Genomic DNA, 17,696 nt, shown 5'->3' on the forward strand with positions numbered 1-17,696 from the left:
TTGAAAAGGATATCATGTCCTGCAGATTACTAGCTGGACGTAGTGAAATATGCAGCAGTAAAAAACGACAAGAGGAAGCGGCGAATACCTTTGGAGTTGGCAGAGTTGTTTAGAAGCGACATCGAGGAAGAAGATGTCATCGGATTTATCAATTAGGAGTAGAGGTGGGTAGAGTAGCCAGAAATTGTACTCAAGTAAGAGTACTGTTACTTTAGAGCAGGGGTCTCAAACTCAATTTACCTGAGGGCCACTGGATGCAGAAACTGGGTGAGGCTGGGCCGCAAGAAAAGATTTCTTAAAAAATCCAACATGCACTTTTTAATGAATTCACCTTCTATGAATGGCTTTCCCGCCCTAGCAACATACTTGCCAACCCTCATGATTTTTCCTGAAGACTCCTGAATTTCAGTGCACCTCCCGACAATCTACCGGTGCAACTGTTTTCCCGAATTTGCCCCAATTTTCACCCGGCCGACATTATTAAGATCTGCCGTGACTGCACTGCCTTTAACGTCCTCTACAACAGTGGTTCTCAACCTTTTTTCAGTGATGTCCCCCCTGTGAACCTTTTTTTTTAATTCAAGTACCCCCTAATCAGAGCAAAGCATTTTTGGTTGGAAAAAAAGAGATAAAGAAGTGAAATACAGCACTATGTCATCAGTTTCTGATTTATTAAATTGTATAACAGTGCAAAATATTGCTCATTTGTAGTGGTCTTTCATGAACTATTTAGAAAAAAAGATATAACAATAACTAAAAAACCTGTATATTGTTTATTGTAGCCCGGAAGAGTTAGGGCTGCATGGAATTCTGGGTATTTGTTCTCTTATGTTTATGTTGTTTTGACGGACTTCCTTCCGCCGTCACCGTGTGGGTTACCGTGACACTGAATGCAGGACGCCTCATAACAGGTTTGACTCTTTATTATTTCAATAAAGTCACTTTCTTGCCATTCGGTCGCGCCACTTTCTGGCTCGCTGGCTCTTCCTGATTGCCGTCGCGCACCTTTTGGTGCCCGCTGGGTGCGTCTGTTTCGGGGCCTCATCCTCGTCTGGATCTTGCTCGTTGTCCTCGTTGTGCTCGTCGTCGGTGGTCTCGGGTGGTGCCTTCTCCTTCCTCTCTGCTGTCCTTCCTCCTTCTCCTCTCTTAAATTCTGTCAGGTGATTGACAGATTGAGACCCGGTGTGTGTGTTACTCACCTGACTTGGATTACGGCGGCGTTGACCCGGGTACGCCCCGCCTCTCCGTTCCGCTACATGCTCTGCCTCCTGGCCTCCATGTTGAACCGGGCCAAAAAGCGTCACTTCCTGTCGTCGGCCCGTCGTCTTCGTCTCTCCACAGTTGTACTACGGTGCGGATGTTCTCCTGAAATGTGTTTGTCATTCTTGTTTGGTGTGGGTTCACAGTCTGGCACATATTTGTAACCGAGTTAAGGTTTTTTTTACGGCCACCCTCAGTGTGACCTGTGTGGCTGATGATCAAATATGTCTGGCTGCGTGTGCTTACTGCACAGCCAGATGCAACATATAATTGGGCTTGCACGCTGTCTGTACAGGATGAAGAGGGCGTTAAAGGCTGTGCCAATATGGCATCCCTTTGAATATTGTTGATTGGGTAAAAATTGGCAGGGATTTCCAGAGAATGTATGCCCTGAAAGTCAGGGGACTCCTGGGAAAATTGGGAACGTTGGCAAGAATGACGCTGTCGAGCGCCGTTCATATTAAACTGGCAGGCCGCACCAACATGAAATTGTCATATCAAAATGCGGGCCGCAAAATAACGTCTCGTGTTTGAGACCCCTGCTTTAGAGATTTATTACTCAGGTAAAATTAAGGAATATTCACCCACATATTTACTTGAGTAAAAGTAAAAAGTATATTGTGAAAAAACTACTCAAGTACTGAGTAACTGATGAGTAACCTGTTTGTTTAATGATGACGGCAACAAGTAATGCACAAAAACATAAAAATAACAATGAACAAATTCAGAGCCGGGAATATCTCTTCAGCAACTAAAATGATAATATATATTAAATAATATACATTTGGTTTTACACTTTATTGAGAAAAAATTTGAAAATGAATTTTACCTTTGCAACCTCATTATACTATTGGCTAAGTTTTATATTCATAAATGTAAGTTTCTCAATACCCGACCTGTTTGTTGTGCCTTTAAAAAAGATTTAGAACTCTACATTGAAACACTCTATCTCTAACAACCAAAAAGCTGTGAAAACGATGATGCTGTGTTCCAAATTTAAGTTATTTAATGAGATTCAGTGAGCCTATGACTTTGCACTTTGTTTACTTTGTATATATATTTTTTTTGCATTCTATTTTAGTTACTTTGAATTTACAACCCCCTGGCGCTGTTTTGTACGGTTTTTATACTGTTTTTGTACTGTTTTTGTACTTACTTTGATTATTATTTTCAACTTTTTGTAAATGTTGAAATTTATAAATAAAGGTTTATAAAAAAATGTGCAGTTAATCATGTGACCGGCTGGCTCTGTTTGATTGGTGAAACGGAGTCAAGTCACCGGTGACTGCATTTGATTGGTGAAACGCAGGCATGTGATAGATCCTACTTTGAAGGTCTGTCTGACAAAACAAAACAAAACAAACAAAGCGTGCATTAACACATCGATTAAAATCAGTAGCGAGTAGCGAGCTGAATGTAGATAAATAATATCGGTATGGCAAACCTTCCCAACTTTTAAGCAACCAAACCCCAAAAATCAAAATTGCGCTAGCGCCCCCCAGGAAAAAAAAAAAAAAAAACAGACTAATGGAACTTCCGTTAGCAATGTCATAGAGACATGAAACAAAAACCTCTATGTAGGACTGACTTAGACCTACATTTCATAATTTTATCTTCTAGGGCAAAAATCAACAGAAAGTTGGCAAAAAACCCTTCAAAACAAAATTTTCCTAAAAAATACAATTTTTGCCTCTGAGCTGTAATTTGACCCCCTTAAAATGCTTCAAAACTCACCAAACTGGACTCACACATCAGGACTGGCGAAAATTGCGATCTAATAAAAAAACAAAAAACCCCAAAACTCAAAATTGCGCTTTTTTTTTTGGAATAAAACAGAAAAAACTGCTCCTAGGAAGAAAACACAGGCAAAACTGCTTGTAACTTCCGGTAGGAATGTCGGAGAGACATGAAACAAAAACACTATGTAGGTCTTACTTGGACCTACTTTTCATAGTTTGACAACTCCGAGCAAAAATCAACAGGAAGTTTGCAATCCTCCCTTCCAAAAAAAAGTTTTGTAAAAAACGGTCACCTTTCTTCAAACATTATTTCCTCTGAGCGCGTTTGTCGTGTCGGCTTCAAACTCGCACAGTAGAGAGATTGAACCCTTCTGATTAAAAGTTACCGAAAGAGTGTTGATTACTCCTCCGGTTTTGATTTTACACGCCTTCAAAGAACCCCTGCGCAAAGTTTCCTAAAAAATGTAATTTTTGCCTCTTTGAGCTGTAATTTGACCCCCTTAAAATGCTTCAAAGTGCAAGTTAAAGCTCTACTATGCAAAGCGAAAGCCATTTATCAACAACATCCAGAAACACAGAGCTGTAATTTGAGCCCCTTTCACCAAATTTTACACACACATCAGGACTAATAAAAAACCGAACCCCACAAATCAAAATTGCGCTATAGCGCCCCCTAGGAAAAAACACAGACAAAACTGCTTGTAACTTCTGTTAGGAATGTCGTAGAGACATGAAACAAAAACCTCTATGTAGGTCTGACTAAGACCAGGGCTTGGGTCACGGGGGCAGCATCCAAAGTGGGCCCGACCAACGCTGCTTGCAGCTTTAATTTTCAATCAATCAATCAATCAATCAATGTTTATTTATATAGCCCCAAATCACAAATGTCTCAAAGGACTGCACAAATCATTACGACTACAACATCCTTGGAAGAACCCACAAAAGGGCAAGGAAAACTCACACCCAGTGGGCAGGGAGAATTCACATTCAGTGGGACGCCAGTGACAATGCTGACTATGAGAAACCTTGGAGAGGACCTCAGATGTGGGCAATCCCCCCCCCCTCTAGGGGACCGAAAGCAATGGATGTCGAGCGGGTCTAACATGATACTGTGAAAGTTCAATCCATAGTGGCTCCAAGACAGCAGTGAGAGTCCCGTCCACAGGAAACCATCTCAAGCGGATCAGCAGCGTAGAGATGTCCCCAACCGATACAGGCGAGCGGTCCATCCTGGGTCCCGACGAGCGGTCCATCCTGGGTCTCGACTCTGGACAGTCAGTACTTCATCCATGGTCATCGGACCGGACCCCCTCCACAAGGGAGGGGGGGACATAGGAGAAAGAAAAGAAGCGGCAGATCAACTGGTCTAAAAAGGAGGTCTATTTAAAGGCTAGAGTATACAGATTAAATTGCTTTTCAAATGTCTATTCTTGGTGTTGGGTTTTATCAAATAAATTTCCCCCAAAAATGCGACTTATACTCCAGTGTGACGTATATGTTTTTTTTCCTGCAACTTTATTTTAATGTTGGTCATTACTGTGTTACTATGAGAGCCAAGTGTTTTCTGAGGTGGTACTTGGTAGAAAAAAGTTTGATAACCACTGTCCTAGTGGTTATGAATTTTCAAATAAAACAATGCAATAATGATGTTGTATTCTTTAATGTAGATGTCTGCAGAGGTGGATGTATGCCACTACAGGCCTCACATTTGAACTTTTTAAGGTCAAGGCAAGTGTTGCCTTTGATGAGAGCTCATATTAGAAGGGCACCAAGGCAAACATTATTTTGAAATCTCCAGAGCAAAGCCCATGTAGTTAGTACGCCATGATTATCAAGCCAAACGACACTAGTGTGCATGCGCCTGACTTTGTGTTGCCTAAAATACATTAATACATGGTGGTTTTTTGGTAACTAAAAAATTAGACTGTGTTACTTATCGTCTGGAATTTTATTTTTGACGGGAACAAGAAAGTTTGATCACATTACGCCTGTACTGGCTCACCTGCACTGGCTTCCTGTGCACTTAAGATGTGACTTTAAGGTTTTACTACTTACGTATAAAATACTACACGGTCTAGCTCCAGCCTATCTTGCCGATTGTATTGTACCGTATGTCCCGGCAAGAAATCTGCGTTCAAAAGACTCCGGCTTATTAGTGATTCCTAGAGCTCAAAAAAAGTCTGCGGGCCATAGAGCGTTTTCCGTTCGGGCTCCAGTACTCTGGAATGCCCTCCCGGTAACAGTTCGAGATGCTACCTCAGTAGAAGCATTTAAGTCTCATCTTAAAACTCATCTGTATACTCTAGCCTTTAAATAGACCTCCTTTTTAGACCAGTTGATCTGCCGCTTCTTTTCTTTCTCCTATGTCCCCCCCTCCCTTGTGGAGGGGGTCCGGTCCGATGACCATGGATGAAGTACTGACTGTCCAGAGTCGAGACCCAGGATGGACCGCTCGTCGGGACCCAGGATGGACCGCTCGCCTGTATCGGTTGGGGACATCTCTACGCTGCTGATCCGCTTGAGATGGTTTCCTGTGGACGGGACTCTCGCTGCTGTCTTGGAGCCACTATGGATTGAACTTTCACAGTATTATGTTAGACCCGCTCGACATCCATTGCTTTCGGTCCCCTAGAGGGGGGGGGGTTGCCCACATCTGAGGTCCTCTCCAAGGTTTCTCATAGTCAGCATTGTCACTGGCGTCCCACTGGATGTGAATTCTCTCTGCCCACTGGGTGTGAGTTTTCCTTGCCCTTTTGTAGGTTCTTCCGAGGATGTTGTAGTCGTAATGATTTGTGCAGTCCTTTGAGATATTTGTGATTTGGGGCTATATAAATAAACATTGATTGATTGATTGATATTGTGAAGTATCATTATAACATTTACCGTTACATACTTAGTGAAGTATAAAGTCAACTACTTATGATTAAGGGCTCCACGTCCACTGCTTACATACGGATCCTCATTCAATGATTGGCGCTGTCTTGGCCTTTTTTTCCCCAGGGGACCGAGGCACAGATGAAGATGTTTGGCAAATGTTGCCAACTGCGTCCGACAGGGGGCAGCAGCAGCTCCTTGGACAGCTCGTCCTCCTGCACCTCGGAAAACAAGGAACCGGGCCACCGCTTCCAGGGCTCCAAGTGTTCGTCCGACGTAGTCATGCTCGGCGAGATGATGTTCGGATCTGTGGGCATGAGCTACAAAGGATCTACCCTGAAAATCCACCAGATCAGGTAGGAAGACACCTTTTTCGACATTCCTACGATTTCAACATACAAAACTTTTGTATTGCATGTTATTAAATTGGGTAGCTATTGATACAACTGGGAATATAAAGAACTATTGGTCATGGTCAGGGTCTCAAAGAGCATCACATGTTTACAGTTGCTTTCTTCAACATGTGTGAAATGGTTCTTGATAATCAAAATGCGGTCAATCCTCGCCACACCGTGCTTCAAAGTTTGCAGCTTCTTTTGATTTGATTATAAAACAGCAGTAAAAATGTACAAACCCCATTTCCATATGAGTTGGGAAATTGTGTTAGATGTAAATATAAACGGAATACAATGATCTGCAAATCCTTTTCAACCCATATTCAGTTGAATGTGCTACAAAGACAAGATGTTTGATGTTCAAACTCATAAACTTTATTTTTTTTTTGCAAATAATAATTACCTTAGAATTTCATGGCTGCAACACGTGCCAAAGTAGTTGGGAAAGGGCATGTTCACCACTGTGTTACATCACTTTTTCTTTTAAAGGCCTACTGAAATGAGATTTTCTTATTTAAACGGGGATTGCAGGTCCATTCAATGTGTCATACTTGATCATTTTGCGATATTGCCATATTTTCGCTGAAAGGATTTAGTAGAGAACATCGACGATAAAGTTCGCAACTTTTGGCCGCTAATAAAAAAGCCTTGCCTTTACCGGAAGTATGTGCGCGTGACGTCACCGGTGTGAGGGCTCTTCACATCCTCACATTGTTCATGATGTGAGCCACCAGCAGTAAGAGCAATTCGGACCGAGAAAGCGACAATTTCCCCATTAATTCGAGCGAGGCTGAAAGATTTGTGGATGAGGATATTGATAGTGAAGTACTAGAAAAAATAAATAAATAAAATAAAAAGCGACGGCTCCGGGCGGCGGCAGTGTGAGCATTTCAGATGTAATTAGACACATTTACTAGGATAATTCTGGAAGATCCCTTATCTGCTTATTGTTTTAATAGTGTTTTAGTGAGATTGTAAAGACATACCTGAAAGTCGGATGGCTGCGGTGAACACGCCAATGTCTCAGAGAGAAGCAGAAGAGCCAAGCTCACAGCTGCCTTTTTGACAGCTAGTGCAGGAGGACGCATAATCCACTGATGTCTCCGGTAAGATATATATCATAACGTTCCCATCCAAAAACATGCTGGTTGACGTAGAGAAACATGTTCGCTTGACTGCTCTGTGTTAAAGCTTCACAACAAACAAACACTGGCTGTGTTTCGGTGCTAAAGGCAGCTGCAATTCACCGCTTTCCACCAACAGCATTCTTCTTTGGCATTTCTATTAATTGAACAAATTGCAAAAGATTCAGCAACACAGATGTCCAAATTATTGTGTAATTATACGATGAAAAGAGAACATGTCCGCTTCAACCCGCGGGAAATTTAAAATTGTAATTTAATAAACTAAACCGGCCGTATTGGCATGTGTTGCAATGTTAATATTTCATCATTGATATATAAACTATCAGACTGCGTGGTCGGTAGTAGTGGGTCCCAGTAGGCCTTTAACAACACTCAATAAACGTTTGGGAACTGAGGAAACTAATTGTTGAAGCTTTGAAAGTGGAATTCTTTCCCATTCTTGTTTTATCCTTTCTTGTGAAAGACTGAGCATTTTTTGGGAAGCTGTTTTAATAGCCAATCATGGCACTCACCTGTTCCCAATTAGCCTGCACACCTGTGGGATGTTCCAAATAAGTGTTTGATGAGCATTCCTCAACTTTATCAGTATTTATATAGCAATTCTTTGTATCTATGTAGATGATGCTACATAGATACAAAGTATCTACAAAATAAACCACATGATGTAAGTACATCAGTCGAGGAAAATGATCAAACTACATAAATAACATACTGTAATTGGATTTTGATAGAATTTTCTTTATCTTGATGGATTGAAAATGAGTTGACTGATGAACATTATCACAAAAACTTTGAATTTTGGCAGTATGATCATCCATCCATCCATCCATTTTTTACTGCTTATTCCCTTAAGGGTCACGGGGGGCGCTGGTGCCAATCTCAGCTACAATCGGGCCAGTATGATAATAAAAGTCATAATTTTACTCAAAGCAAGTCAAATTTTTACAACAAAAAGTGAACATTTGTGCAATGTTATGATAAAACAGTCGCAATTTTACAATAAAGGCTTAACATTTTGGCAATTTTATGAAAGGAGTCGTAATTTTACCCGACAAAAGCCACCATTTTATAGGAAAACTTAAAAATGTTGGCACTATTATAATAATGATCGGAATTTTGATTTGCAAAATTAAGACACATGTCACAATTTTACTCAAAAAACAAAACAAAAAAATTGGCAATATTGTGATAAAAGTCAGGATTTTATATGACAAATGTTGCCATTTTGCATTAAAAATTAATAACTTTACATAAAAAAAAAAATAATTTTAGGAGAAAATATTGCAATACAACAGAAAAAGAAAGAATGTGACATTATCACGGGCTTCACGGTGGCAGAGGGGTTAGTGCGTCTGCCTCACAATACGAAGGTCCTGCAGTCCTGTGTTCAAATCCAGGCTCGGGATCTTTCTGTGTGGAGTTTGCATGTTCTATCCGTGAATGCGTGGGTTCCCTCCGGGTACTCCGGCTTCCTCCCACTTCCAAAGACATGCACCTGGGGATAGGTTGATTGGCAACACTAAATTGGCCCTAGTGTGTGAATGTGAGTGTGAATGTTGTCTATCTGTGTTGGCCCTGCGATGAGGTGCCGACTTGTCCAGGGTGTACCCCGCCTTCCGCTCGATTGTAGCTGAGATAGGCGCCAGCGCCCCCCGCGACCCCAAGAAGGGAATAAGCGGTAGAAAATGGATGGGATGGATGACATTATCACATAATAATAAATAACGACAGATAAAGCTACAATACTATTAACCGCAACAGGTAATTAATTATAAAACAAAAAAACATTATGATTTGTACAATTTCAGAATGTGCCTGTTCTATTTTTGCGGTTCTGATAAAATGTTGGTTCGGGTGGACGGCGGGTGGTTGACGACTTTGGTGATGCGGTTGCGGATGATATAATTGCCTATCCGCGCATCTCTAATATACAGTGATTCATTAGGATAATTGGGCTATGTATGTTCTATTGATGATGTTTTCATGTCTTTAAATACTAAAATATTTTCTTCAAATGGTGCTGTTTTTGTTCATTTTCGCATGTTAAATTGGTGAAAAACCAGGAGCTTCGGGGGGCGTTGCCTCCTTTGTCCCCCCACCAGGGCACAATACATACCTGGCTGGGGACCTTCCTCCCCCAAACCACCGGAAATTTTTTCAGTCTTTTTCATTGTGGTAAAATCACATGTCTGCAATCTGAAGTTGTCTTTATTTTTAAGTTATCATGCCGTGATTTTACCAATCTGGCCCACTTGGGAGTAGATTTTTCTCCATGTGGCCCCTGAGCTAAAGTGAGTTGGACACCCCTGATCTGAACGTTCGTAGACCGAAAAGAACGCTAAAAAAAGGGTTCGCGAATCGAGTTTCCGCTGTATCGGTATGTGCGTCGATATCGGTAAAAAAAGCAACATCACATTTCTCTAGTGTCGACAGACGTATCAAATGTGAAGACGTGCGTTATCATCACGCTGCTGACCTTCGTCCTCTCCTCTGTCGCCATATCAGGTCGCCGCCTCAGCTGATGCTGAGTAAGGTGTTTACGGCCAGGACAGGAGGCAGCGTGTACGGCAGTCTCAACACGTAAGCGTACACACACACACACACACACACACACACACACACACACACACACACTGCAGCGTGTCTTCCTGTCTTGTTCTTCACGTGAGACTTTGTTGCGTGTGTCACACAGGTTACAGGACAGTCTGGAGTTTATAGCACAGGACGGCAACACCCTGAGGCCCGATCAAAACCCCTGCTCAAACAACCTCCTAGGGAACATAGGTAACCATGGCAACAGCGATCCCGCAGCCTCCACGGAGGAAGGTTCCACGGCATACATCATATAGGGCTTGGAAGTATGACGTGGAAACACTTTGCATTGTGGGTCTTGCTGGACTCTGACGTTCTTATTTACATGGCTGAATACTAGACTTTGTGCTTAAGTTTTGTTGTTGTTTTTCTTTAACAAGTTCAAAACACGGTGCAAACGTGTGCCGCCAAACGATCGTTTTCTACTTTTAGAAAAAACAGGATTTGGGGAGATTTTTCTCATTTACAGCGTGAACGCAAAGCTATAGGACGGTGGGTTATGACTAGAGATGTCCGATAATATCAGACTGCCGATATTAAATGCCGATACAGACTGTGCTTTCTGAAGTTATTAACCAATATTAAAACTAACACCGATGACGAAATATTAACAAGTTTGGCGGCACTTTTACTTGGTTTAAAGCTTTCATCCTATGGCCATGCTCATACCTCATAAAAGTCAATTCCTCAATTTTTTGTTATTTTTTTTCCATTTGCAAGCCTTTAGTGCCTTGTTTTTTATTCTATATTGTACAATCCAGTTTGTTGTCCACTTTCATATTGTAGACAAATCCTTTCATCAATCAAGTATGTCTACCCAGGCCCCACAATGCATTGAGAAATCACCTGGCTTTTCGTGCCCTATATTATTTGTGTAGTTTGAATATGTACTATCTATAACAGGGGTGTCAAACTCATTTTAGATCGGGGAGAAATCTACTCCCAAGTGGGCCGGACTGGTAAAATCACGGCATGGTAACTTAAAAATAAAGACAACTTCTGATTGTTTTCTTTGTTTAAAAATAGAACAAGCACATTCTGAAAAATGTGCAAAACATAATGTTGTTGAGGTTTTTTTTACACTTCCGTATTTTCCAGAGTATAAGTCGTACCAGAGTATAAGTCGCACCTGCCGAGAATGCGTAATAAAGAAGGAATAAAACAAATATAAGTCGCACTGGAGTATACGTCACATTTTTGGGGGAAATTTGTTTGATAAAACCCAACACCAAGAATAGACATTTGAAAGGCAATTTAAAGGCCTACTGAAATGAGATGTTCTTATTTAGATAGATAGATAGATAGATAGATAGATAGATAGATAGATAGATAGATGGATAGTACTTTATTGATTCCTTCAGGAGAGTTCCTTCAGGAAAATTAAAATTCCAGCAGCAGTGTACAGAGTTGAGATCAATTTAAATAAAAGTAAAAAGTAAATAATGGGGGTTTAAAAGGAAACAAAATAGAGAACTATTACAAAAAGAATAAAAACAATGGGAATAACAATACAACAGTAAAATAAACGGGGATAGCAGGTCCATTCTATGTGTCATACTTGATCCTTTTGCGATATTGCCATATTTTTGCTGAAAGGATTTAGTAGAGAACATCCACGATAAAGTTTGCAACTTTTGGTCGCTAATAAAATAAAGCCTTGTCTTTACCGGAAGTAGCAGACGATGTGCGCGTGACGTCACGGGTTGTAGGGCTCCTCACATCCTCACATTGTTTACACCGAGAAAACGACAATTTCCCAATTTATTTGAGCGAGGATGAAAGATTTGTGGATGAGGAAATTTAGAGTGAAGGACTAGGGAAAAAAAAGGCGATTGCAGGGGGAGCGATTCAGATGTTATTAGACACATTTACTAAGATCATTCTGGAAAATCCCTTATCCGCCTATTGTGTTGCTAGTGTTTTATTGAGATTAATTAGTACCTGAAAGTCGGAGGGGTGTGGCCACGGGTGTGTTGACGCCAGAGTCTCTGAGGGAAGTCACGGCAGCACGGAAGCTCCGCTGATGTCTCCGGTAAGAGGCGACTTACTACCACAATTGTATCACCGAAAACTGCCGGTTGACATGTAGTCGGGATCCGTGTTGGCTTGACCGCTCTGATCCATAGTAAAGCTTCATCTTTGGGAATTTTAAACAAGGAAACACCGGCTGTGTTTGTGTGGCTAAAGGCTAAAAGCTTCTCACCTTCATCTTTCTACTTTGACTTCTCCATTATTAATTGAACAAATTGCAAAAGATTCAGCAACACAGATTTCCAGAATACTGTGTAATTATGCAATTAAAGCAGACTACTTATAGCTTGGATCTGGCTGGAAAATAATCTCCGCTACAACCGGTGACGTCAAATGCACGCGTCATCATACCGCGACATTTTTTACACGACACTTCGCGGGAAATTTAAAATTGCAATTTAGTAAACTAAAAAGGCCGTATTGGCATGTGTTGCAATGTTAATATTTCATCATTGATATATAAACTATCAGACTGCGTGGTCGGTAGTAGTGGCTTTCAGTAGGACTTCAAAATAAATAAAGAATAGTGAACAACAGGCTGAATAAGTGTAGGTTATATGAGGCATAAATAACCAACGGAGAAGGTGCCTGGTATGTTAACCTAACATATTATGGTAAGAGTCATTCAAATAACTATAACATATAAAACATGCTATACCTTTACCAAACAATCTGTCACTCCCAATCGCTAAATCCGATGAAATATTCTTCCTTGATGTCTCTTCTAAATATTATTTGATATTTTACGATAATGTGTTAATAATTTCACACATAAGTCGCTCCTGAGTATAAGTCGCACTAGAACTATGAAAAAAAAAATGTGACTTATAGTCCGAAAACTACGTTAGATTTTGCATTTATAGCATCCTATGTTTATTTGTCGTTATTTATACTCTCTGAATAAATTATGTGATCATGTTCATCAGTCAACTCAATGGTGTTCATTTTCAATCCGTCAAGATAAAAGAATAATATCAAAATCAACCTACAGGAGGTTTTTTATGTAGTTTGCTCGTTTTCCTCGACAGGTGCACTGACGTCATGTGGTTTATTTTTTGTATAAAAAGTAGCATCATCAACAAAGATATAAAGCAGGGGTCACCAACCTTTTTGAAACCAAGAGCTCCTTTTTGGGTACTGATTAATGCGAAGGGCTACCAGTTTGATACACACTTAAATAAATTGCCAGAAATAGCCAATTTGCTCAATTTACCTTTAATAAATAAATCTATATATATACATATAAAAAAATGGGTATTTCTGTCTGTCATACCGTCGTACATTTTTTTTCCTTTTACGGAAGGTATTTTTGTAGAGAATAAATGCTGAAAAAAACACTCAATTGAACGGTTTAAAAGAGGAGAAAACAGGAAAACAATGAAAATTTAATTTTGAAACATAGTTTATCTTCAATTTCGACTCTTTAAAATTCAAAATTCACCCGAAAAAAAGACGAGAAAAACAAGCTAATTTGAATCTTTTTGAAAAAATGAATTAATGGAACATCATTAGTAATTTTTCCTGATTAAGATTAATTTTAAAAGTTTGATGACATGTTTTAAATAAGTTAAAATCCAATCTGCACTTTGTTAGAATATGTAACAAATTGGACCAAGCTATATTTCTAACAAAGACAAATCATTATTTCTTCTAGATTTTCCAGAACAAACATTTTAAAAGAAATTCAAAAGACTTTGAAATTAGATAAAAATTTGTTTTTAAAGATTTTCTACATTTGCCAGAATATTTTTATTTTATTTTAATCATAATAACTTTGAAGAAATATTTCACAAACATTTTTCGTTGAAAAAACAGAAGCTAAAATGAAAAATTTAATTAAAATGTATTTATTATTCTTTACAATAAAAAAAATAAATTTACTTGAACATTGATTTAAATTGTCCGGAAAGAAGAGGAAATAATTTAAAAGGTAAAAAGGTATGTGTGTTTAAAAATCCTAAAATCATTTTTAAGGTTGTATTTTTTCTCTAAAATTGTCTTTCTGAAAGTTATAAGAAGCAAAGTAAAAAATAAATGTATTTAAACAAGTGAAGTGAATTATATTTATATAGCGCTTTTTCTCTAGTGACTCAAAGCGCTTTACATAGTGAAACCCAATATCTAAGTTACATTTAAACCAGTGTGGCTGGCACTGGGAGCAGGTGGGTAAAGTGTCTTGCCCAAGGACACAACGGCAGTGACTAGAATGGCGGGAGCGGGAATCAAACCTGCAACCCTCAGGTTCCTGGCACAGCCACTCTACCAACCGAACTATGCTGCCCCACAAGTGAAGACCAAGTCTTTAAAATATTTTCTTGGATTTTCAAATTCTATTTGAGTTTTGTCTCTCTTAGAATTAAAAATGTCGAGCAAAGCGAGACCAGCTTGCTGGTAAATAAATAGAATTTAAAAAATAGAGGCAGCTCACTGGTAAGTGCTGCTATTTGAGCTATTTTTAGAACAGGCCAGCGGGCGACTCATGTGGTCCTTACGGGCTACCTGGTGACCCCTGATATAAAGAATTGCTATTGCGACATCTAGTGGACATATTTAGAACAGCAGTTTTTTTCGTTCCAATATTTCGGCTCATTTTTATACTTGGCAAACTCATCCCGCGGGCCGCACGTTTGACACCCCTGGTCTATAACAACAACATAACTGTTTAAAAAAAACTAAATGTTTGGACATTACCAGCACTTCTGTTCATTACACAGGCAACTTACAATTTCAATAAATTATTTAAATAATGCAAGCACATGAAGGGTTGGAAATCCCTCATGCGCCTCACAGAAAACACAAACTAATCTAGCATTGGGTCTGTGAGAACAAAATGTATGTTCCACCGCGACGCACGCATTCTTGTCTGACTAAAAAGCTCCTTTTTGTGTACTAAGGTCTCCTCTGGTTGACAGGAGGCAGTCATCTTTCCTTCCTATTCATTCACTAACAATCCTTCATTTTTTCCCCCCCTCTCCAAACCCCCTCGACCCCTCTCTGTCTGTTGTTTTCCTTTTTTTTTTTTGTGCTGCGCAGGATTTTCTCAGCTCTGCAGCCCTCGACGGGCCTTCTCTGAGCAAGGCCCTCTGCGTCTCATCAAAAGCGCATCTTTCTTTTCAGGTTGGCGTTAAAAAGCAAAAGCGAGAGAAAAAAAAAGAAAAACAAAAAAAAGCTACTCCAGGCGTTGTTGCTGCACTTTTATATCACTTTGCATGCTTTGTTGACGTGTGTACTTGTCGTGATGAGCAGCTGCATGCCTTTTTCTGCTTGCACTTTCTAGCAGGGCACACGGCTTGATAGATTGCTCATTTATGGCATGATAAGCAATGCAAAAAAGGAAATATATGGACAAAAAGCACACTTCCACGGCAAATGTGTGCAAGGACACCATAACACTAAATATACAGTCGTGGTCAAAAGTTTACATACACTTGCAAATAACATAATGTCACAGCTGTCTTGAGTTTCCAATCATTTCTACAACTGTGATAGAGTGATTGGAGCACATAGTTGGTCACAAAAAGACATTTATGAAGGTTGGTTCTTTTACAAATTCATTATGGGTCTACTGAAAATGTGACCCAATCTTCTGGGTCAAAAATATTAATATTTGCTTACATGTCCCTTGGCAAGTTTCACTGCAATAAGGCACTTTTGGTAGCCATCCACAAGCTTCTGGTTGAATTTTTGACCACTCTTCTTGACAAAATTGGTGCAGTTCAGCTAGACCTGGACTTGTTTCTTCAGCATTGTGCACACGTTTAAGTCAAGACTTTGGGAAAGCCGTTCCGAAACCTTAATTCTAGCCTGATTGTCAGGCTTGCCACTGACAGTTTGTTTGTGTTTTAGTTTCTCCTGTGTGTGTTTAGTATTTCTTGTCTAGTGCTCTTATTTTGTCAGCTTCCTGTCCTGTCCCCTGAGTGTTGTGTTCCTCCTCAGCTGCGGCTGATTGGCACTTGGCCACACCTGTTGCCAATCAGCCTGCTCCTAGTTGCTGGATCATTGTATTGTCATTCGGACTTGTTGTTGCTCTTGTCGTGTCGATGTGATTCTTTTCAGCTATTACCTGTCGTCGTAGCGGTAAGCTGTTTTTGTTAGCATTAGCCGTTTCCAGTTTTTGTGTTTGTTTTCCACTAGCTTCCATGCTAAAGTTCCTTTTTGTTTTTCTAGCTCCCAGTGCTAGCTCCCTTAGTTTGTTATTTCGCCCACGTGCGTGCTTTTTGTTTGTTCTTGTTCTATTATTTATATTAAATCATGTCTTCATCTCTGCATCTTGGGATTCAACACCAACTAACTTTGACACTGATTTAACCATTCTTTCACCACTTTTGACGTGTGGTTGGGGTCATAGTCCTGTCGGAACACCCAACTGCGCCCAAGACCCTACCTCTGGGCTGATGATTTTAGGTCAGGGGTGTCAAACTCATTTTAGCTTAGGGGCCGCATGGAGGAAAATCTATACCAAAGTGGGCAAGAAGGGTAAAATCATGGCATGATAACTTAAAAAAAAAGACAACTCCAGGTTGTTTTCTTTATTAAATTTGGCCATAAATAGAACAAGCACATTCTGAAAATGAATCACAAATAATCCTCTGGACAAAACACAAATAATCACAAATAATCCTCTGGACAAAACACTTCAAGTTTGTTGAAAATTTTGAGGAAATTGGTGCAGTTTCAGAAACACAATGAGCATAGACTTTGTCTCAGTGTATCTACAAAGCCAGGATTCAACTTTAAGTCAAAGTCTTTTTGGGATTGAACAAAAACACATTTTAACTCTTCTACGTATCAAATGCCTCCTTTGTCATGTCCACGTATAAATCCATTAAGTCAACAAACTGTAAAAAAACGGAGGTAAAAACTATTCAAAAGGGTTAAGTTGACTTTTGTGGTGTTTGACAGAGACATTTTGGGGCAACGAGGGTGCCAAATGACCATGGGTTCGAAGCAGAAGACATAAAACGGCAGGTTTTAGGTTTCATGTGGGTCGAGGAGGAGGAGCCACAGTCCCCCTTTATTGTGCACCTCTTGCTATAAACCGTGCTTGCCTGACAGAATTGCTATTGTGACATCCAGTGGACACATTTAGAACAGCAGTTTATTTCGTTAAAAAAAAAAAAAAGTAGCTCATTTTAATATTTGGCAAACTCATCACGCGGGCCGGATAAAAGCTGTTCATGGGCCTGATCCGGCCCGTGGGCCGTACTTTTGACACCGCTTTTTTAGGTTGTCCTGAAGAATTTGGAGGTAATCCTCCTTTTTCATTGTCCCATTTAAAGCACCAGTTCCATCGGCAGCAAAGCAGGCCCAGAGCATAATACTACCACCACCATGCTCAACGGTAGGAATGGTGTTCCTGGGATTAAATGCCTCATCTTTTTTCCTCCAAACATATTGCTGGGTATTCTGGCCAAACAGCTCCATTTTTGTTTCATCTGACTTCACATGGACAAAGATAAGAGTTTCTGGAGGAAAATTCTGTGGTCAGATCAAACAAAAATGGAGCTGTTTGGCCACAATAAAAAAGTATGTGCTCCATTCACTCTATCACAAAAAAATAAGAGTTGTAGAAAGTATTGGAAACTCAATACATCCATGTGTTTTTTTACAATTGTACGTAAACTTTTGATTGTGACTGTATATCAAATATAATAGGGAAC

The 17,696-nt window shown here is 39.9% G+C and overlaps 1 protein-coding gene across 3 annotated transcripts in view; it reads left to right on the plus strand.

The window, feature by feature from the left end:
• fnip1 (folliculin interacting protein 1) overlaps nt 1–17,696 on the plus strand; it is a 145,590-nt gene that overhangs the window by 52,437 nt on the left and 75,457 nt on the right. For 2 of the 3 annotated variants that reach the window (XM_061891512.1, XM_061891513.1), the window contains exons 3-6: nt 6,000–6,229; nt 9,919–9,993; nt 10,106–10,197; nt 15,070–15,153. In XM_061891512.1, coding sequence (XP_061747496.1) covers nt 6,000–6,229; nt 9,919–9,993; nt 10,106–10,197; nt 15,070–15,153 — 481 coding nt within the window. The remainder of the gene's footprint in view (nt 1–5,999; nt 6,230–9,918; nt 9,994–10,105; nt 10,198–15,069; nt 15,154–17,696) is intronic. The other variant, XM_061891514.1, reaches the window with a different exon arrangement.

Source organism: Nerophis ophidion, linkage group LG28 (assembly GCF_033978795.1).
Source record: "Nerophis ophidion isolate RoL-2023_Sa linkage group LG28, RoL_Noph_v1.0, whole genome shotgun sequence".
Lineage (NCBI taxonomy): Eukaryota > Metazoa > Chordata > Actinopteri > Syngnathiformes > Syngnathidae > Nerophis > Nerophis ophidion.